Source organism: Phocoena phocoena, chromosome 19, assembly GCF_963924675.1.
Source record: "Phocoena phocoena chromosome 19, mPhoPho1.1, whole genome shotgun sequence".
Taxonomy (NCBI): domain Eukaryota; kingdom Metazoa; phylum Chordata; class Mammalia; order Artiodactyla; family Phocoenidae; genus Phocoena; species Phocoena phocoena.
In genome coordinates, this window is record NC_089237.1 from 44,615,345 (window position 1) to 44,630,538 (window position 15,194).

The 15,194-nt window shown below is 40.9% G+C and overlaps 1 protein-coding gene across 1 annotated transcript in view; it reads right to left on the bottom strand.

Annotated features, from left to right (window-relative positions):
- The window catches only part of NUFIP2 (nuclear FMR1 interacting protein 2), a 28,640-nt gene extending 14,153 nt beyond the window's left edge, over positions 1–14,487 (bottom strand). The window contains exons 1-2 of the mRNA XM_065898033.1: positions 14,208–14,487; positions 7,366–9,090 (exon numbers count right to left, since the gene is read on the bottom strand). Of these exons, the coding sequence (XP_065754105.1) occupies positions 7,366–9,090; positions 14,208–14,487 (2,005 nt within the window). The remainder of the gene's footprint in view (positions 1–7,365; positions 9,091–14,207) is intronic.
- Positions 14,488–15,194: the final 707 nt, after the last annotated feature.

Here is a 15,194-nt window from a genome sequence, read left to right on the forward strand (position 1 = left end):
AATGATACCAGGAAGGTTATATCAAACATACAGGAAGTAGGAAGAGTGGGTAGAGTTAAGGAAATGGAAACTAGAGAATTCAGGGAGGGAGTGTTCAACTACTGCAACTCTTACCCAAAGTTAAGACATTTGTAACTTTCTAGTTACCTATCCCCTTTTCTCTAGCCCAGTGCCACCGCCCTGGTTCAAGCAGTGGTATCCTATGCACATTTCTGAAGTTGTCTTTTAACTGCTCTCTTATGCAGTTAACTGAGCCTCACTTTCTATTTTCTACACCATGGTTATAATTCTCTTCCTTTAAAAATATAAATCTGAAAGTGACCACACTGCTCAAAACATTTCAATGGATTCCCACTTGCCTACATGGAGACTGGTTCTGTGTATGTCTCATATAAAATTTATTTGTAGGGCGTCCTTGGTGACGCAGTGGTTAAGACTCTGCCTGCCAATGCAGGGGACGCAGGTTCAAGCCCTGGTCCGGGAAGATCCCACATGCCACGGAGCAACTAAGCCCATGTGCCACAACTACTGACCCCGCGCTATATAGAGCCCATGAGCCACAACTACTTAAGCCTGCACCTAGAGCTGGTGCTCCGCAACAAGTGAAGTCACTGTAATGAGAAGCCCGCGCACCGCGACAAAGAGAAGCCCCTGCTCTCTGCAACTAGAGAAAGCCCACACGCAGCAACAAAGACCCAAAGCAGCCAAAAATAAGAAATGAAATAAAAAATAAATTTATTTCTAGCATTTGACACAGTGGCTGATACATTAATAAATAAATTCAATGACTAAGTTAAAGATTTAACTTGCACCATTCACCTTCCTTGAAACAAACTGAATTTCTTCTTCAAACACTATTTCACTTCCACCTAAAATATTCTGACTCTCCTTCTACAAATAAATAAGCCAACGTTCACTTCTTTTTTGAATCCTGACTACCCTCATCCCCTGACCCCACCCACTCACCTTAGCAGTTTCTCTATATTCTAAATGCATTTTTCTATAGAGTAATCACACTAGTAATAAATTTCTTTCCATGTGTTTCCCCATCAGACTGAGTTCCTTAATAACATGAACCCTCTCTTTTCATCTGCTTATCACCACACACAGTGCTTGACATAGTAAATAAATATTGATTTGAACCGAATACTACTCATAAATCTATCAAGGAAGTAATAATATAGAAAAGTAGTTTTAGGTAGACCCATTTGAAACTGCTATTATTCAACCTGTTTTGACCTACAAAAACAGCAATTTCGTATGGTTCAACCAAATAGATTAATCTTCTAATTCTAAAATCCTTCAAAGAAAAAGACTGAAGAGGGTTAAAGCTGACTAAAAGCTTAACTGTTTGCCTTTAAAACTGAAAGATACTACTGTCCCAGTTTAATAGAACATTTAAAAAAAATCATTTATAAACATTTTAAGAAGCACGTAATGGCTCCCCACAAAAAGAAATCATATATAAGGCAAAACAAGCTGATTCTCACAAATGAGAACCCCCAGATCAATTTATCAGTAATCATGCCTTCCAACCCCTTATTAAGACATTTTAGATCAATTTCTGTAAAATTCTGCAAGGGTGGTGGCATAAATTTAAATTCTGCTTTTTCTCTAGTTTAGATTTACCTGTCTTTTGATGATTTCTGGCTATCCCAACACTGTGTTTTGCTATCCTGACTTCCTCCTTCTCAATCAGTCACTGTACCTACCTACCTATTCTTTTGCTTGTCAGAAATTTCTCCCCACCCTTTTCTTTTTCTTTTCATTTTGACTATACCCATAAAGAAATACTGTACATTTTCAGGTAAAGTTGATTTAAGGTAGTTGTTAAGTCACCACCTTTTCAGTAGATGCTTAATGAACTACTCTTCAGTGTACCAATCTCAATCCTACATTCCCAATTTGGAGCAACACCAACAGACAACAGAATTGTCTGGACAACCTCTAAATACACACAATCGAAACTTGGAGCACTTATTCTATTCCAGATTACTTTTAAAGGTTAAATATCAAATTCAAGTTGCTTACAATGAAACTGCTACTACTATGATAGTAATAGACAATTTCTGTTTTTATAGCATGGGTGATGACTTCCCTCAGGACTTCAGCTAATGAAATCTAGGGGTTAAATTTTAGCTTCTATTAAATTCCTTACAAGTTACCTTCCAGATTAGTAGCAAATTACTGTACTCATAAAGCAGAATTAATGAGAAATCAAGTACCCAGTATGGATGTTAAAATGCAAAGTCACTGGGAAAAAAGGATCTTACACAATTATTAAGAATTCCTTGTCACATACGTTCCTATATGTCCCATATTACAGAGAGGGGAAAAAAGGACTCTTCCCAAATATAGGATATTCAGCTAGGACTGAAACCAAATTCAAATCTGCAGGCACCTATTAATAAGATTATTAGAAAGATAGCCTTGATGGCACAATTATGGAGCAAATGCAATACAGTGAAAAGGCTTATTAAGCACTGTGTTAACGGGAGAAAATTTAATATTCAGATCTTTTTGTGAACAAATATATAAACTGTATGTATAGTTCCCATCAGTTTTACGGATCAATTTAATTAACCATAACTTGCCTCCTCAATATCCTGTTTCCCTTGGGAGATTGGGATTGACATATATACACTAATATGTATAAAATAATAAGAACCTGCTGTATAAAAAAATACATAAAAAATTTTTTAAAATCCTGTTTCCCATTAGAAATAGAAATATTTATCAGTTCCCTCTTGCCCTTACCCAATCTAAAAACTTTAAAAAAATAAATGTTTGTTCATTTTTGGATGAATAATACATTCACATGACTGCAAATACAAAGGGGAAATCTTTGTTACTTCTCTGCCGGGATTATTCCAAGAGTCTGACTAATCTTTTACTTCTAGTCACCAGAAAAATGGCTTCTAATCGACTCTACAAATTGGTGCCACATTAATCTACCCGAACAGAGATCTACAAGTCAATTGTTTAATACCAACCCAGTTTTTACAGCAGTTGAGTACAATCTGGTAACACAAAACAAAGGCTGATATACTTATTTTATAAAATTAGAAAACCCAGGCCTAAAAATAAATGATTTGCCCAAGTACATAGGAATTAGGAATAGCATTAAAACCCCTGTCTTTTGTCAGTTTAAATTACTTCCATTCTACCAGCCTATCTCCCTGATATTCAGTGGCTCCCCCTGCCTCCAGATGGAAATTAAAAACCTCCATGATCTGGCAGCAATTTACCTTCCTTCTCTTTTATATCCCCTCACCACATCCAAAATGGATATCTTCCTACCTTACTTGTTTTCCAACTTTTCTGTTCTTTATCTTTCTGTTCTCTGTATTTCCATTAAGTCAAAAATCTTACCCCCATCCATCAAAATCCAGTTTAAATGCCACTGCCTCCAGGAAAACATACTCTGCATTTACTCTTCCTACCTTTACTCCAGTAAGAAACTCTCTCTCCCCCAACTAAAATCTCTTATTTTTATCCTTCTTATGACATTTAAAATCCTTGCCTTAAAACTTGTTTATTGTTTTCTCCTCTACTGAAGTTCTTTAAAGGAAAAGACTCATCCTGTGAAAGCAAGTCTTCCACAACTAGGCCTATGGGAGGTACAACATTAAGAGGAAAACAAATTATTGCACAACTCCTTAGAAGTACAGAAAACTGTGACAGAAAAGAAAAAAAAAAAGAATTAAGCTGAGGAAAGTTCTCTATAGACCTAGAGTCCCAATCCTAGTCGGCAATTAGAACCACCCAGTGAGTTAAAAAATTTTTTCAATCCAGGACCCAACTCGAGTGGATCAAACCACTTATGCCAATAACCTGCCACCTGTGGAGGTAATACACAATTTTTTAAAAATTTCATGCAATAGCCTAGAGCTGCCTTAGGAATATTTTACACTAGACAGCTTTCATTTTGACTCACCCCATCAAAAATTAAATCTTACACTATTTATCTCCCCTGCGTCTCTATGTGCTGGGTAAATTTTATCAAATCAAATTATTTAATGAATACTCCAAAATGTCAGCATTTTGAATGCTTAATATCCTTTAGTGTAGTGTTAGCCAGGCAAGATAAATTAACTGGTTTAAATTAACACATTAACCACACAACTCACACCAATCAATGTTACTTCTTGGCTTCAAATGACTTTAGACCATTTCAAAACTAAAGATATCACCTCAGAAAGTTAGGATCTAGTATTCTAAGCCTTTGACAACAAATCAAAGAGTTCTACTAACTAAGCATTCTGAGTAATTACTTTGAAGGTGGCAATGGTTATATGTCTTGGGTATGTGCATTAAAAGCCATCACTCTAACATACTCAAAGTATCAATGAGTAAAATGCTGATACCTGGAATTTGCTTTTAAAAACTCCTAAGAGTGTGGAGGTGGGTAGATGAAATAAGAATGACAATGTTTTCTAAATGTTCAAGCTAGATGATGGGCACATTGGGGTTCACTGTACTATTTGGCTCCATTTTTAAATATACATAAATATATTTATATACTTATATATACTTAAGTTTTTCATAATCAATTAAAAAATTATCACTTTAAAGTTTTAATTCAAGTGTCACTTGAGATAAATAGGAGAAGAGGACCTACCTCTTAACTTAAATACTGGTACTGCTATGTCATGGTACAATATTCCCCCCAAAACCACAAAGATTAACAGTCTTATTTCTTAAGAAAAGTTAGTAGCATATTTATATCAAAAGCTATAAGAAAAATCCCAAGAACAAGAATTCCCATCAATTCCTTTTTTATGCCTCACTGTATCTTCATTTCACATCCCTCAACTAAACATTCAGATTTTTAAAATCTGCAGTAACTAATGTTTAAGACCACAGGTAATTAATATTTAATCTAAAAAATGTGCCATTCCTGTCGAACTGACATAATGCACCCTCCTACCTACTATTTCCAAATAAAGTTGCTGAAGGGCTTATTTTTGAAGTTAGGAAGTATGCACAGAACTTCCAATTCTAACTTCATTCAACTTACTCAGTACTAGTTTACTTTTGAACATTTAAAGGTCATACTAAAGGATCAAGAAAATAATACAAGTGCTCTTTCAAAGGATAGTCCAATAAGCCCCACTGATTACTGCCTCTTTTAGAATTTTAGAACACTTGAAAAAAGGGCAAGCCTTCCTTTAAGAAAAAGATCTTCATATCTTCAAAAGGTTGTGACCAAAACAAATTCAAATAAAAGAAAAATTAGTGACCTAATGGATTTGGTAGGAATTCAAAGAACCTGCCACTTTGGGACCTAACTGAACTGAATATTACCTGTTTGTTCTAGGGAGGAAAAAAAAAAAAAAATCAATACCAATTTCATCTCAATAATGTCCAACTACAAAACTCAAACCGATGCACTTTACTAAAGCAAATCTTTCAGTTACATCAGCAAAAGTAAGTACAACTGCATCCAGGTAGGGGTATTTAGCTTATCTAAATACCATGGATTTCATAGTTAGTTAGCCCATCTATAGGACAAGTGCATACACAGAATACCTAAGAATAAACAGGAGTTAATACTGCCATTTTAAAAGGCCCGCATTTCTCCATAATAAACATCATACATAACACCAACAACCAAGCTCCCAATGGAACAACTTGTCCCAGAATTTTTCCAGGTTGTGGGAGAACATAACACAACCAGATATCTTCTCAGGCTCACACAACCACCACCAGTATAAAGTAAAGATTTTCCAAGTACAGCGGTCTCTGGAGGGCAGATGGCACAGAAAATATCAAAAACACCCAACTCCCCTGGCAGAATTTAACATATAATTAACCAATATCTTAAGAAACTAAGTATTTCTTTTTTACCCTAACTTTCCTAAAAACATCCAGCTCTTGATTAACGCGTATTCACTTCCGAAGAGCAGTGCTGGAGAAAAGTGTAAACAGGTAATTTTATCTGCCAGGATTTCTACTCCTAAACTCCCAGAAGGCAATTCTACTATTTACTCCTATTTTTTAAAGGAAGAAAAATTTAAAAGGATATCTGCTTATTTTACTAAATGTCTTACAATCTGCAGCTAAAGTATGGAGACTAGGTAATTTGCTTAGAAGTCACATAAATAGCTTTGTTATGCATCTATGAGGCAGTGATTCTTCCAGGGAGAATATGGTAATTACCTTATCCCTATTATCTGATATGCTATCTCTTCCCTGCAGTTGCAAATCATTGCCTAAATGAGCTACTGTTAAAAATGGGACTGTGCAGTATATATTACGCGTGTGCGTGCACGCATGGGGTATGGATTTGTTAGGGGAGGTAGAGAAGGAAAACTGAAAACCACTGTTCTCCAAAGCACAGAGATACTTGTAACATCATTTGTAAACATCATTCATGAAACAAAAAACATTGTTTTAAGTGGGAGTTTGGGATTAGCATATGCAAATTGGTATATATAGAATGGATAAACAACAAGGTCCTGCTGTATAGCACAGGGAACTATATACTCAATATCCTGTGATAAGCCACATTGGAAAAGAATATGAAAAACAATGTATATATGTATAACTGAGTCACGTTGCTGTACAGCAGTAATTAACACAACACTGTAATTCAACTATACTTCAATAAAAAATAAATTTTAAAAAACGGCTACAAAAATACTGCAAAAACAAACAAACCAAAAGAACATTATTTTAAGGATTTAAATTAGTTATGCCAAATAGCAAATTTTTCCTTAAGACACAAATAAGCCTTATCCTAAGAAGGTTATTAACATGGAGCTTGAAAGATATCTGGTTCTTTTTTAACATGGGCTTTGGGGCTGTGACAGGTGCAGACTCCCAAGAGCCTGGTCCATACAATGATGATTGTACCTGCTATTGTAGTTTGATTATTTTCTAGTTACCTTTTAGCACCCGTTATTCCTTCTTATAAGAGAAAAAATTAGTTGACACTCCACCTTTTTGGACTCCTCCAAAACACTGCTCCTACTCATTTTAAGCAAATTAGAACAAACAAGTGAGCTCACTAATAAAGCAGCATATGATATAAAAAGCAAAGGAGAGGCAACACCTGTTCAAAGAAAAAATTTAATATTCCTTGAACAAAAGGCAGGAGGTCAATTATCCTTGTCTATATAAAAAGAAACACTTTTAAGTTGGAAAAGTGAACACTCCTTCTAAACTTTAACCATACTGTTTTCAAAGACCCTGAATTAGAGTCTGATATCAGCTGCTTATCAACATTGTTACTCTCAACTAAGCTCTGGAATTCTTGTAGAATCTCATAGTAGCTTCCAAATTTCACTCTTAATACAACAGGCAATAAATGTATATTAAAATGACCAGTAAGAACCTTCATATAGGAAACAAATAAGTTACCTTTAGTGTGATATACAATAGCAGCCCTCAGGTCAAAAGAACCCCAGCTATCATTCCTTTCTAGGCCTCTCTGGTATCTCTGTTCTTTGGCGGAGCCTAACAAAGTGTTCGTAGGAGACGCCAGAGGATTTTGATTTTCTATCTCATAGTCCTTTGAGAGAAACACTAAAGCACCTTGACTACTGGTGTCTGCTTTTTGCAGGTCACCTATATGACTGGGTTCCAAGGATAAGGCTCCACTCTCACTAGTAGTCCCAGATTTTAGAATGCTACCCAGAACTTGAGGACTAGTCCGTTTTTCCAGCTCATAAGCCTTGGGAAACACAGGATGCTCAGTTCCTGAGGGGATTATTTCAGCACCCTGTGAAACCAAAGTGGCAGGATATTCCCCTTGAAATGTCACCTCCATCACTTTATGATCTGATGATTTCCCAGTAACAGTCTCAGGGCCAGCACTGGGCTCATTGATAAATGATAAACCCCACTGATTCTGGAAGATATCCCCCAGGTTTTGCTGATCTGTCTGAGAGGGTAGATCCACTTGTGCTGTGCTCAACAGCACAGTTTGCATATTTGAAGGGTAGATAAAAAGGCTGGACTTAATTTGTTCAACAGCTGCTGAAGTCAGACTCATGTCTTGGAGAACTGAATCAGTCCCAGAAGAGATGGGTGTTAGAGTATTAGCAGCAGTAGTTAGCAGTGGCTGACCCCCAGGAGAATACACACTTGCATCAGTCCCTGCTAAAACTGGCCCATTAGAGAAGCTGGCCGAAGTAACAGATTTCAGCGCTGACATAGGGACCTGGGATAATCGACTTGAAGATTGGGTCTGAGTTTCCCCAGTAGATGACGAAGAGGATGAAGATGAAGATGGTGACACGGAAGAGTTCTGTACAGTTTTGTTGAGGTTTTCCTTAACTTTGCTTGCATAACTTATTTTAGGAACTATTTTAGCACTGCTATTGTCCACTGGAAAAACTGGGGGTGGTTTAAATAGGGTCCACGAGTCCTCTTTGGAGGCAACAGCAGAAGTATGCTTTCCTTTGGGCCGATCATCAAACTTTTTGCTGCTCACACCAGGCTTAATATCAGAGCTTTTCCTCAGCATATCACCCACAGCAGGTTTTCCTCGACTTGGTCCTCCCGGCCCAGTTTCATACTTCCAAATGGGCTTTGAACCATCTACTCGATTTCCCTTTTGTTCACTGTAGTCAGGCTTGAAAGTTTCAAGTCCCTGTTTTAAGGTTGGGACATTGGTCTCTTGTTGCATTATTTTGTCCTGCACTAAATTAAGGTTTTCACAACCCTTGGCACTATTGCGCCTAGCTTTCCTTTTTTTAGGAGTGGTATATCCGCTCTCAGATCCACTACCATCATTATCTGCTCCTTTGCCCATATAACCATTAGCAATATAGCCAGAATTATTTGTTACAACACCATTTGGAATTGCTACGGTATCAGTCTTGTCTACAGATTGGTTCTCTCCGGATTTATTTTCATAAGACTTCCCATTCTTTTTGTCCATACTGTTTTTCTGAATGAAATTCCTGGTTTTAATTCCTGCTTTCCCAAAGGTGCTGGACTTTACAGTCTGCTTCAGATTAGTGTCTACAACTTGTTGGTTGCCATTGAGGACCCTGGAAATAGGGTTGGTGGCTTCATCAGAACCCAGGTTCTTTAAAGATATTTCTCTTTCTCCAGCATTACCATTTAGTTCACCATAGCCTAGGGAAAAAAAGGTTAAAAAAATTACAATATGTACATAACAACTATTCATTTACAACATACTAGACACTTTGACTTCAGCTTTATGTTATTATTTCATAACTCTATGAGAAAACACTTGTTAGTCCCATTTCACAGATTAGGAAGTTTACTAAGCAAGAGACAGAACTGACCTGGTACCAAACCAGAGTCTAAGGTCAGAAAGAAGATGACATCTTAAGCATAATATCTCTCACCTAACAGGATCAACCTTCCCATCATTCTCACAAGGCTGTTATAAAATTTCCTTTATAGGGACTTCCCTGGTGGTCCAGGGGTTAAGACTCCATGCTCCCAATGCAAGGGGCCCAGGTTCAATCCCTGGTGGGGGAACTAAGATCCCACATACCATAACTAAACGCTGCGTGCTGCAACGAAGACCCAGTGCAGCCTAAATAAACAATTTAAATATAAACAAATAAGTAAATAAAAGTTTTTTACAATTAAGAACAGAGCTACCTTCTGGGAAAAATCAAGTTATACTGATACAGTAAATCTAAGTATTACAACAAAATTAAAGATTCCACTTCTATGAAACCATAAATGGCTGGTGGTCACCATAAGCAGTTCCTATTGCATTCTGTGAAACAAAAATCTAACACTTGTGAACTTTTTCAAAAGTGGTCTTGGGCTTCCCTGGTGGCGCAGTGGTTAAGAGTCCGCCCGCTGATGCAGGGGACACGGGTTCGTGCCCCGGTCTGGGAAGATCCCACATGCCACGGAGCGGCTAGGCCCGTGAGCCATGGCCGCTGAGCCTGCGCACCCGGAGCCTGTGCTCCACAACAGGAGAGGCCACAACAGTGAGAGGCCCATGTACCGCAAAAAAAAAAAAAGTGGTCTTAAATTCATTGACACTTCCCAGACATTAAATCATACTACTACTGTATGAAACCCAAGCACCTATGTACTAACTCTTATAGATACATTTTCTTCATTTTATATTTGGGTAAACAGACTCTCAGAGAAATTAAGGGACTTGCCCAAGTCACAAAGTGGAAGAACTGGAAAGCTGAACTCCAGTCTGTCTGGAACATGGTTTCCCATCACTATGTCATACTGCCTAACCAAATGATTCAGTTAAGATACTAACAAAACTACAATGAAAGTTATCTAACTTGAAAAAGTGTTATGGTATTCAAATCTAATTTAAGAACTTCAGTCACCAGAATCAGCTTATTACTACAGGTGATTCAGCCGGGTCAACAACTTTTCTCACTTCCTTACTAGTAAAATAGCGTTACAACTTATCTACCTTACTGTGAAATGTTCCCTAAAGCATCTTGAGGTCAAGTCATTAGAAAGAGATACATGATCCAAGAGAAGGATGGATAAAGACACACACTCACACTCATTTAAGGCAGCTTTTCAGGGGGTGGGGGGGAAATCCAATAGTATTTAGTATTCCAAAAGGAATAAATAATTTGTTACTCTCATTCATTCTCTTGGGCCTTTAGCCTGTCAAGGCTAAAAGGCACATGAGCTTGTATATTCTTGTTTTGAGATTTGTTTTAATTTCCAACATGGTAAATATCAATAGACATAATCCACATCAAAAGCTCTTTGTATACTTTAAAAGAGTATAAGGGACACTAAGATTTTTTCTAAGGCCTGAGATCCATTGTTTTAAAAGAACTTGATGTGAAACAGAACAAACTGAGAAGATTCACAACACTGTTTACTATAATTTTAAGTCACTCCACATCAGAGAAATGAGCAAATTATATTATATAAACTTTCAGGAAATAACTTAAGAAAACATACTTAAGGCATAATCATTCTTGAGATATAGTGGCACAGAACTTGTTTCATGAGAGAATATATTTTGTAGAAGTTCTTAACTTCTGTAAAGGTACATTTTATTTTTTGGCTGGCTAAAAAAGCTATGATTAGCCAATCAAATCAAACTTTTGGTGGAAAAATTCTATGAAACAGCAGAGATCACTGCTTAGGATGTTTTCTAAAAGGTTCTTATTTTTCTCCAGAAAAGCAGAAATTTCGACAGAGACTCTCAACATTTTTTAACAGATACAAGTTTACCGGTGCACAACTCTAGACCAATGAGAACTATATATACCATTTAACATACTAACAGGCTAAAACAAAGGCTTGTACCGTTGGGCCAATTAGTCATAACTTTTCAGATCTCAAACATAAGCAGTCTTAAACACAAAAATAAATAAATAATCCAAAGTCCAAACTAGTTGGACCAAAGCCAAGACTTTAAAATAAAATTTTTCCTATTTAGTGGCTCTGATATCAGAAATCACCAACTTAAAAACCACCCAGAAGCCACTATACTTCTGCCCCTCAAGTTTTAACGACAAAAAATATTTCTCATTTAACCATATAAAAATTTTCCCATGGCAACTTTGTTGGTTGCAAAAAGTCTGCCGAAGAGACATTTTCTTTTAAAAAGTTAGGTACTGAAAGAAAATGTAAACACTATAGAATTACTGAGAGAAATCAAAAGTCTCCAAGTGTTTTTATTATTTAGGGTTGCCATGCTAAAGCACCTAACCCTACTTCAAAAGGACTCAGCAGACCTGGAGTTCTGATAAATCTAGCTTTTGGATTAGTATCTGAAATTACCGAATGAATTTGCATTTGTCCCTCTCTTGCTCCCTCTTCTGGATAAAGAAAAATTGTTACTCTTTACAGGTTTATGGGTAATGGGTCATAAAAGCCCACCTCGACACGTTACAGACACATTTCAAAAATCCTCACAAGTTTTCTTAATAAATTAGCACTATGCATGCTGAAGCAACAGTGGTGTGACCAGGCCACACAAGAAGAGCTGCTCACCCCAACTGTTTACATTCTCTCAGAACTGCTAAACCCAGTTTCCCCTATTTATTCCCTTTCAGGACAAGACAAACTATTATAATTTGAAGGATGCCACCTTGAATGGTTCAGGGGTTGCCCCCATAAGTAGAGAGGAGTCCTGCAGGAGTATATTAATACCTGACAGACAAAACTGAATTTTCCAATCTGAACTGTAATACTGCCTTGTAGTCCAAGTAACCATAGTAAGATTTTTTCCCCCTGAAGTTGAAAAAAACCTAACGTTAAAAAGATCTAGTATTATATAGTTTCTAACAGTTTTTAAACTGTTCCAAATCCTTAGGATTACTCAACAAATTTAATGTTCATTTCTACTGCACACCATCAGTCCCTACCACCCCCCAAAATGGAAAAGCTGACATTCCAATTTCACTCTTCAAGTACTATTAAATCTGCAATAGAAAAGCAGTTTTTCTCCAGTTCTCAGTAACTGCTTATATCAAATTTGACACGCAGGATTTAACATTCATTCTCCTACCGTTTCAACTTATAAAGAACCATTATTTTTTTTAATCTGCGTGGTTATAAACTTTTAAGTTCATTTCTTTTCAAATGTTTTCTAAAATGACTTTTGCCCTCAATTTAACATTTGTTAAAAAGAAGAGTTTGGGGATCCATATCGGTTTTAAAATCGATAAACACCTTTCCTTTCTAACATGGAAAAAAAAGTCTCCTCCCAGGCAAGATGGTAGTGCACCAACCTCATGGATGAGCCACCTCGGTTCACCCTTAAGGGCAAGAAAAAGGGGTCAAAAAAACGTCGCCCTCTCTACCATTCAATCAAACATCTCTCTAATCTCTCTCCTCAAAACCTCTGCCCAAGCCCAGAAAATAAATGTTGGGGTGGTTGGAGAGAGATAGAACAAGATTTTTTTTGTAAAAATGAGGTGCTAGAAGGAAAGGGCCCAAGTGAAAGCCTGAGAGGCGGAGTCGTGAGCGAACCTGGCAGGAGACGAGGTTCCTGTGGCAGAGAAACTCGTGACCGGGGAGCCTGGTTCCCGCTGGGTACCCCACCCGGTCTTCAGGCACCGCCTCTACCCAAAATGTATCCCTCCCGCCCCCCCGCCCAAGCCCTCCTGCCCCAGGAGCGCTCGCGGCCGCCGCCCGCGGCCTCCTTCTCCCTCAGCCCCGCTTCGAGGCCGGCTCCCCGCCCCGACCGCCCGCGCCTCCCGCCGCACCCGGGAGCGGGAAATGCGGCCGCCAGCACGCGGGGCCCGGCGCAGGCCGCTCCCCTCGTGGCCGCTTCCCTCCCCCACCCCAACCGCCCCCGCCCCTCACCCCAGGGACCCGCCCGGGGCCGCGCGGCCGCCACCGGGTTACACAACCCGGCCGGCGACGGGGGGAGGGGCGGCCTCGGGCCGGGGGCGGCGGCGCCCCCGCAGGGCGGGAAGCGAGGTGACGCCGGGGGGGATCCCCAGCCACCCGGCTCGGCCGCGCCGTGCGCCCCTCGACACTCTTCCCCCTCCGCTCTTCAGTGGGCCGGAGTCGGTGACAGGAATCGGCTTCCAACATGGCGGACAGGAAGCGGCCCCGCGAGGAGGAGAGAACATTCCAGCCGCGCCGGCTATGGGGGGAGCGGGCCCGGGGCGCCGGCCTCCGGGGGAGCCGCGGGGATAGACTGCGAGGTGCGGTGCCCGAAAAGGGCGTCTAGGGGTGGAAATGACCCGAGAGACGAGGGGTCCCAACCGCCCCCCCCAGACGGGGAACCCCAAGGCCACAGGTGGGCTAGGGGTGGCGGGTGAGGGAGGACACTTCCTCAACTCTGCCCCCCTACCCTCTCATCGCCGTACGCAAAAGGGTCTCGCCACGCCACCCGAGTCGGAATTCGTTAGGCCTTCCTGAGTTACACCCGAAGGACTTTCCTGGGGGGGCGAGGTTCACCCCCAACTCAGGGCCCCCAAATTAGGGTCCCTCCGGGGCCGCAAGAAAGTAAACGAGAAAGGAATATAAGGCTAGACTTCCAAGGCCGACCCTCCGGGTCTCCCTCCAGTCCGGGCCGGGAAGGTCACACTGGCCTGGTTGGGCCTCTCCCATGCTGAGGAGAAGAGGGCGCTGCAAACCCCGGGGCCCAGCCCGAGCTTTCGGAGAATGAAAGGGGGCTTCCCCAGACCCGCAGGACACGGACACACACGCACACACACCCTGACCCCGTCCGCGTTTCCCCGATCCAGCCCCACCCCCATCTCCCCTACCCCCCACCTCCATCCCCCTTCCCCCATTCGTCCTCCCTCCCGGACCTGTTTTCTTCTTCGGCGTTTCCTGGTGCTGCTGGAGGGCGTGTTTCTGCTCATGTTTCAGCGGCTTTGGCTGGGCCTTGGGGCTGCCCTCGGCTCCATGCTGCAGGTATTGGTGAGGCTGCTGGTGATGGTGGTGGTGATGGTGGTTGTGGCTGTGGTTGTAGAAATAATAATGGTGGTGGTGGTGCGACTGCTGCTGCTGTTGCTGCTGGGGGTGATGGTGCGGATGGTGGTGGCTGTGATGGTGCTGAGACTGTGGCTGGCTGGGCTTCTCCTCCATTGAAAGCGGCTGGGACTCTCTAGCTGAGGCTGCGGGCTGCTGCACCGTCAGGATCTGAGACTGCTTCTCAGGGCTCACTCAGTATATCTGAGCGCGTCTCGCAAGCGCACTGGTTAACCGAGCGATTCTGCGAGATTGGCAGCCGCACCCCAGCAATCAGGAGCCACGCTGTGCCTCTGGCCCCGCCCCTAGCCCAAATCCTCTTTCCTTCCCCTTAGCCACTGCCTGCTGGCCAACGCCACTTACCCTATGCAACCTTACAGGGCCGGGCCTTCAACGTCAGCACTATGGCTCTCTCTTCTGTCGCTTTCTCTCCTTCACTGCGCAGTCTGCGAACAGCACTTTCTACACTTCTCGCCCGCAAGCTAGCTCATGTTGAGGGCAGCAGATTCCACTGGCGATTCCACTGGCTCTGGGAGCCATCTGTTGGTTTTGCATCTCCTAGAATCTATTGGCTTTATTTTTTCTAAATCCTTTTCCGGGTAACCAGAGGGGAAGCTCAATTCCCTTAACCCTGAGACCACTAAAGGGGCAATACAAAAAGAGGAAATAAATACATTTTAAAAAATACAAGAGCTTCGCAATCCAGTAGATCATTTTGTATTCTGGATTCATTTTGCTTTGTATTCATATGCTAATCTCTTCCTTTCCACGAAGGGATTATAGGATTCCACAATGGGGTATCTGTGTAATTTTCTAAAAGAGCA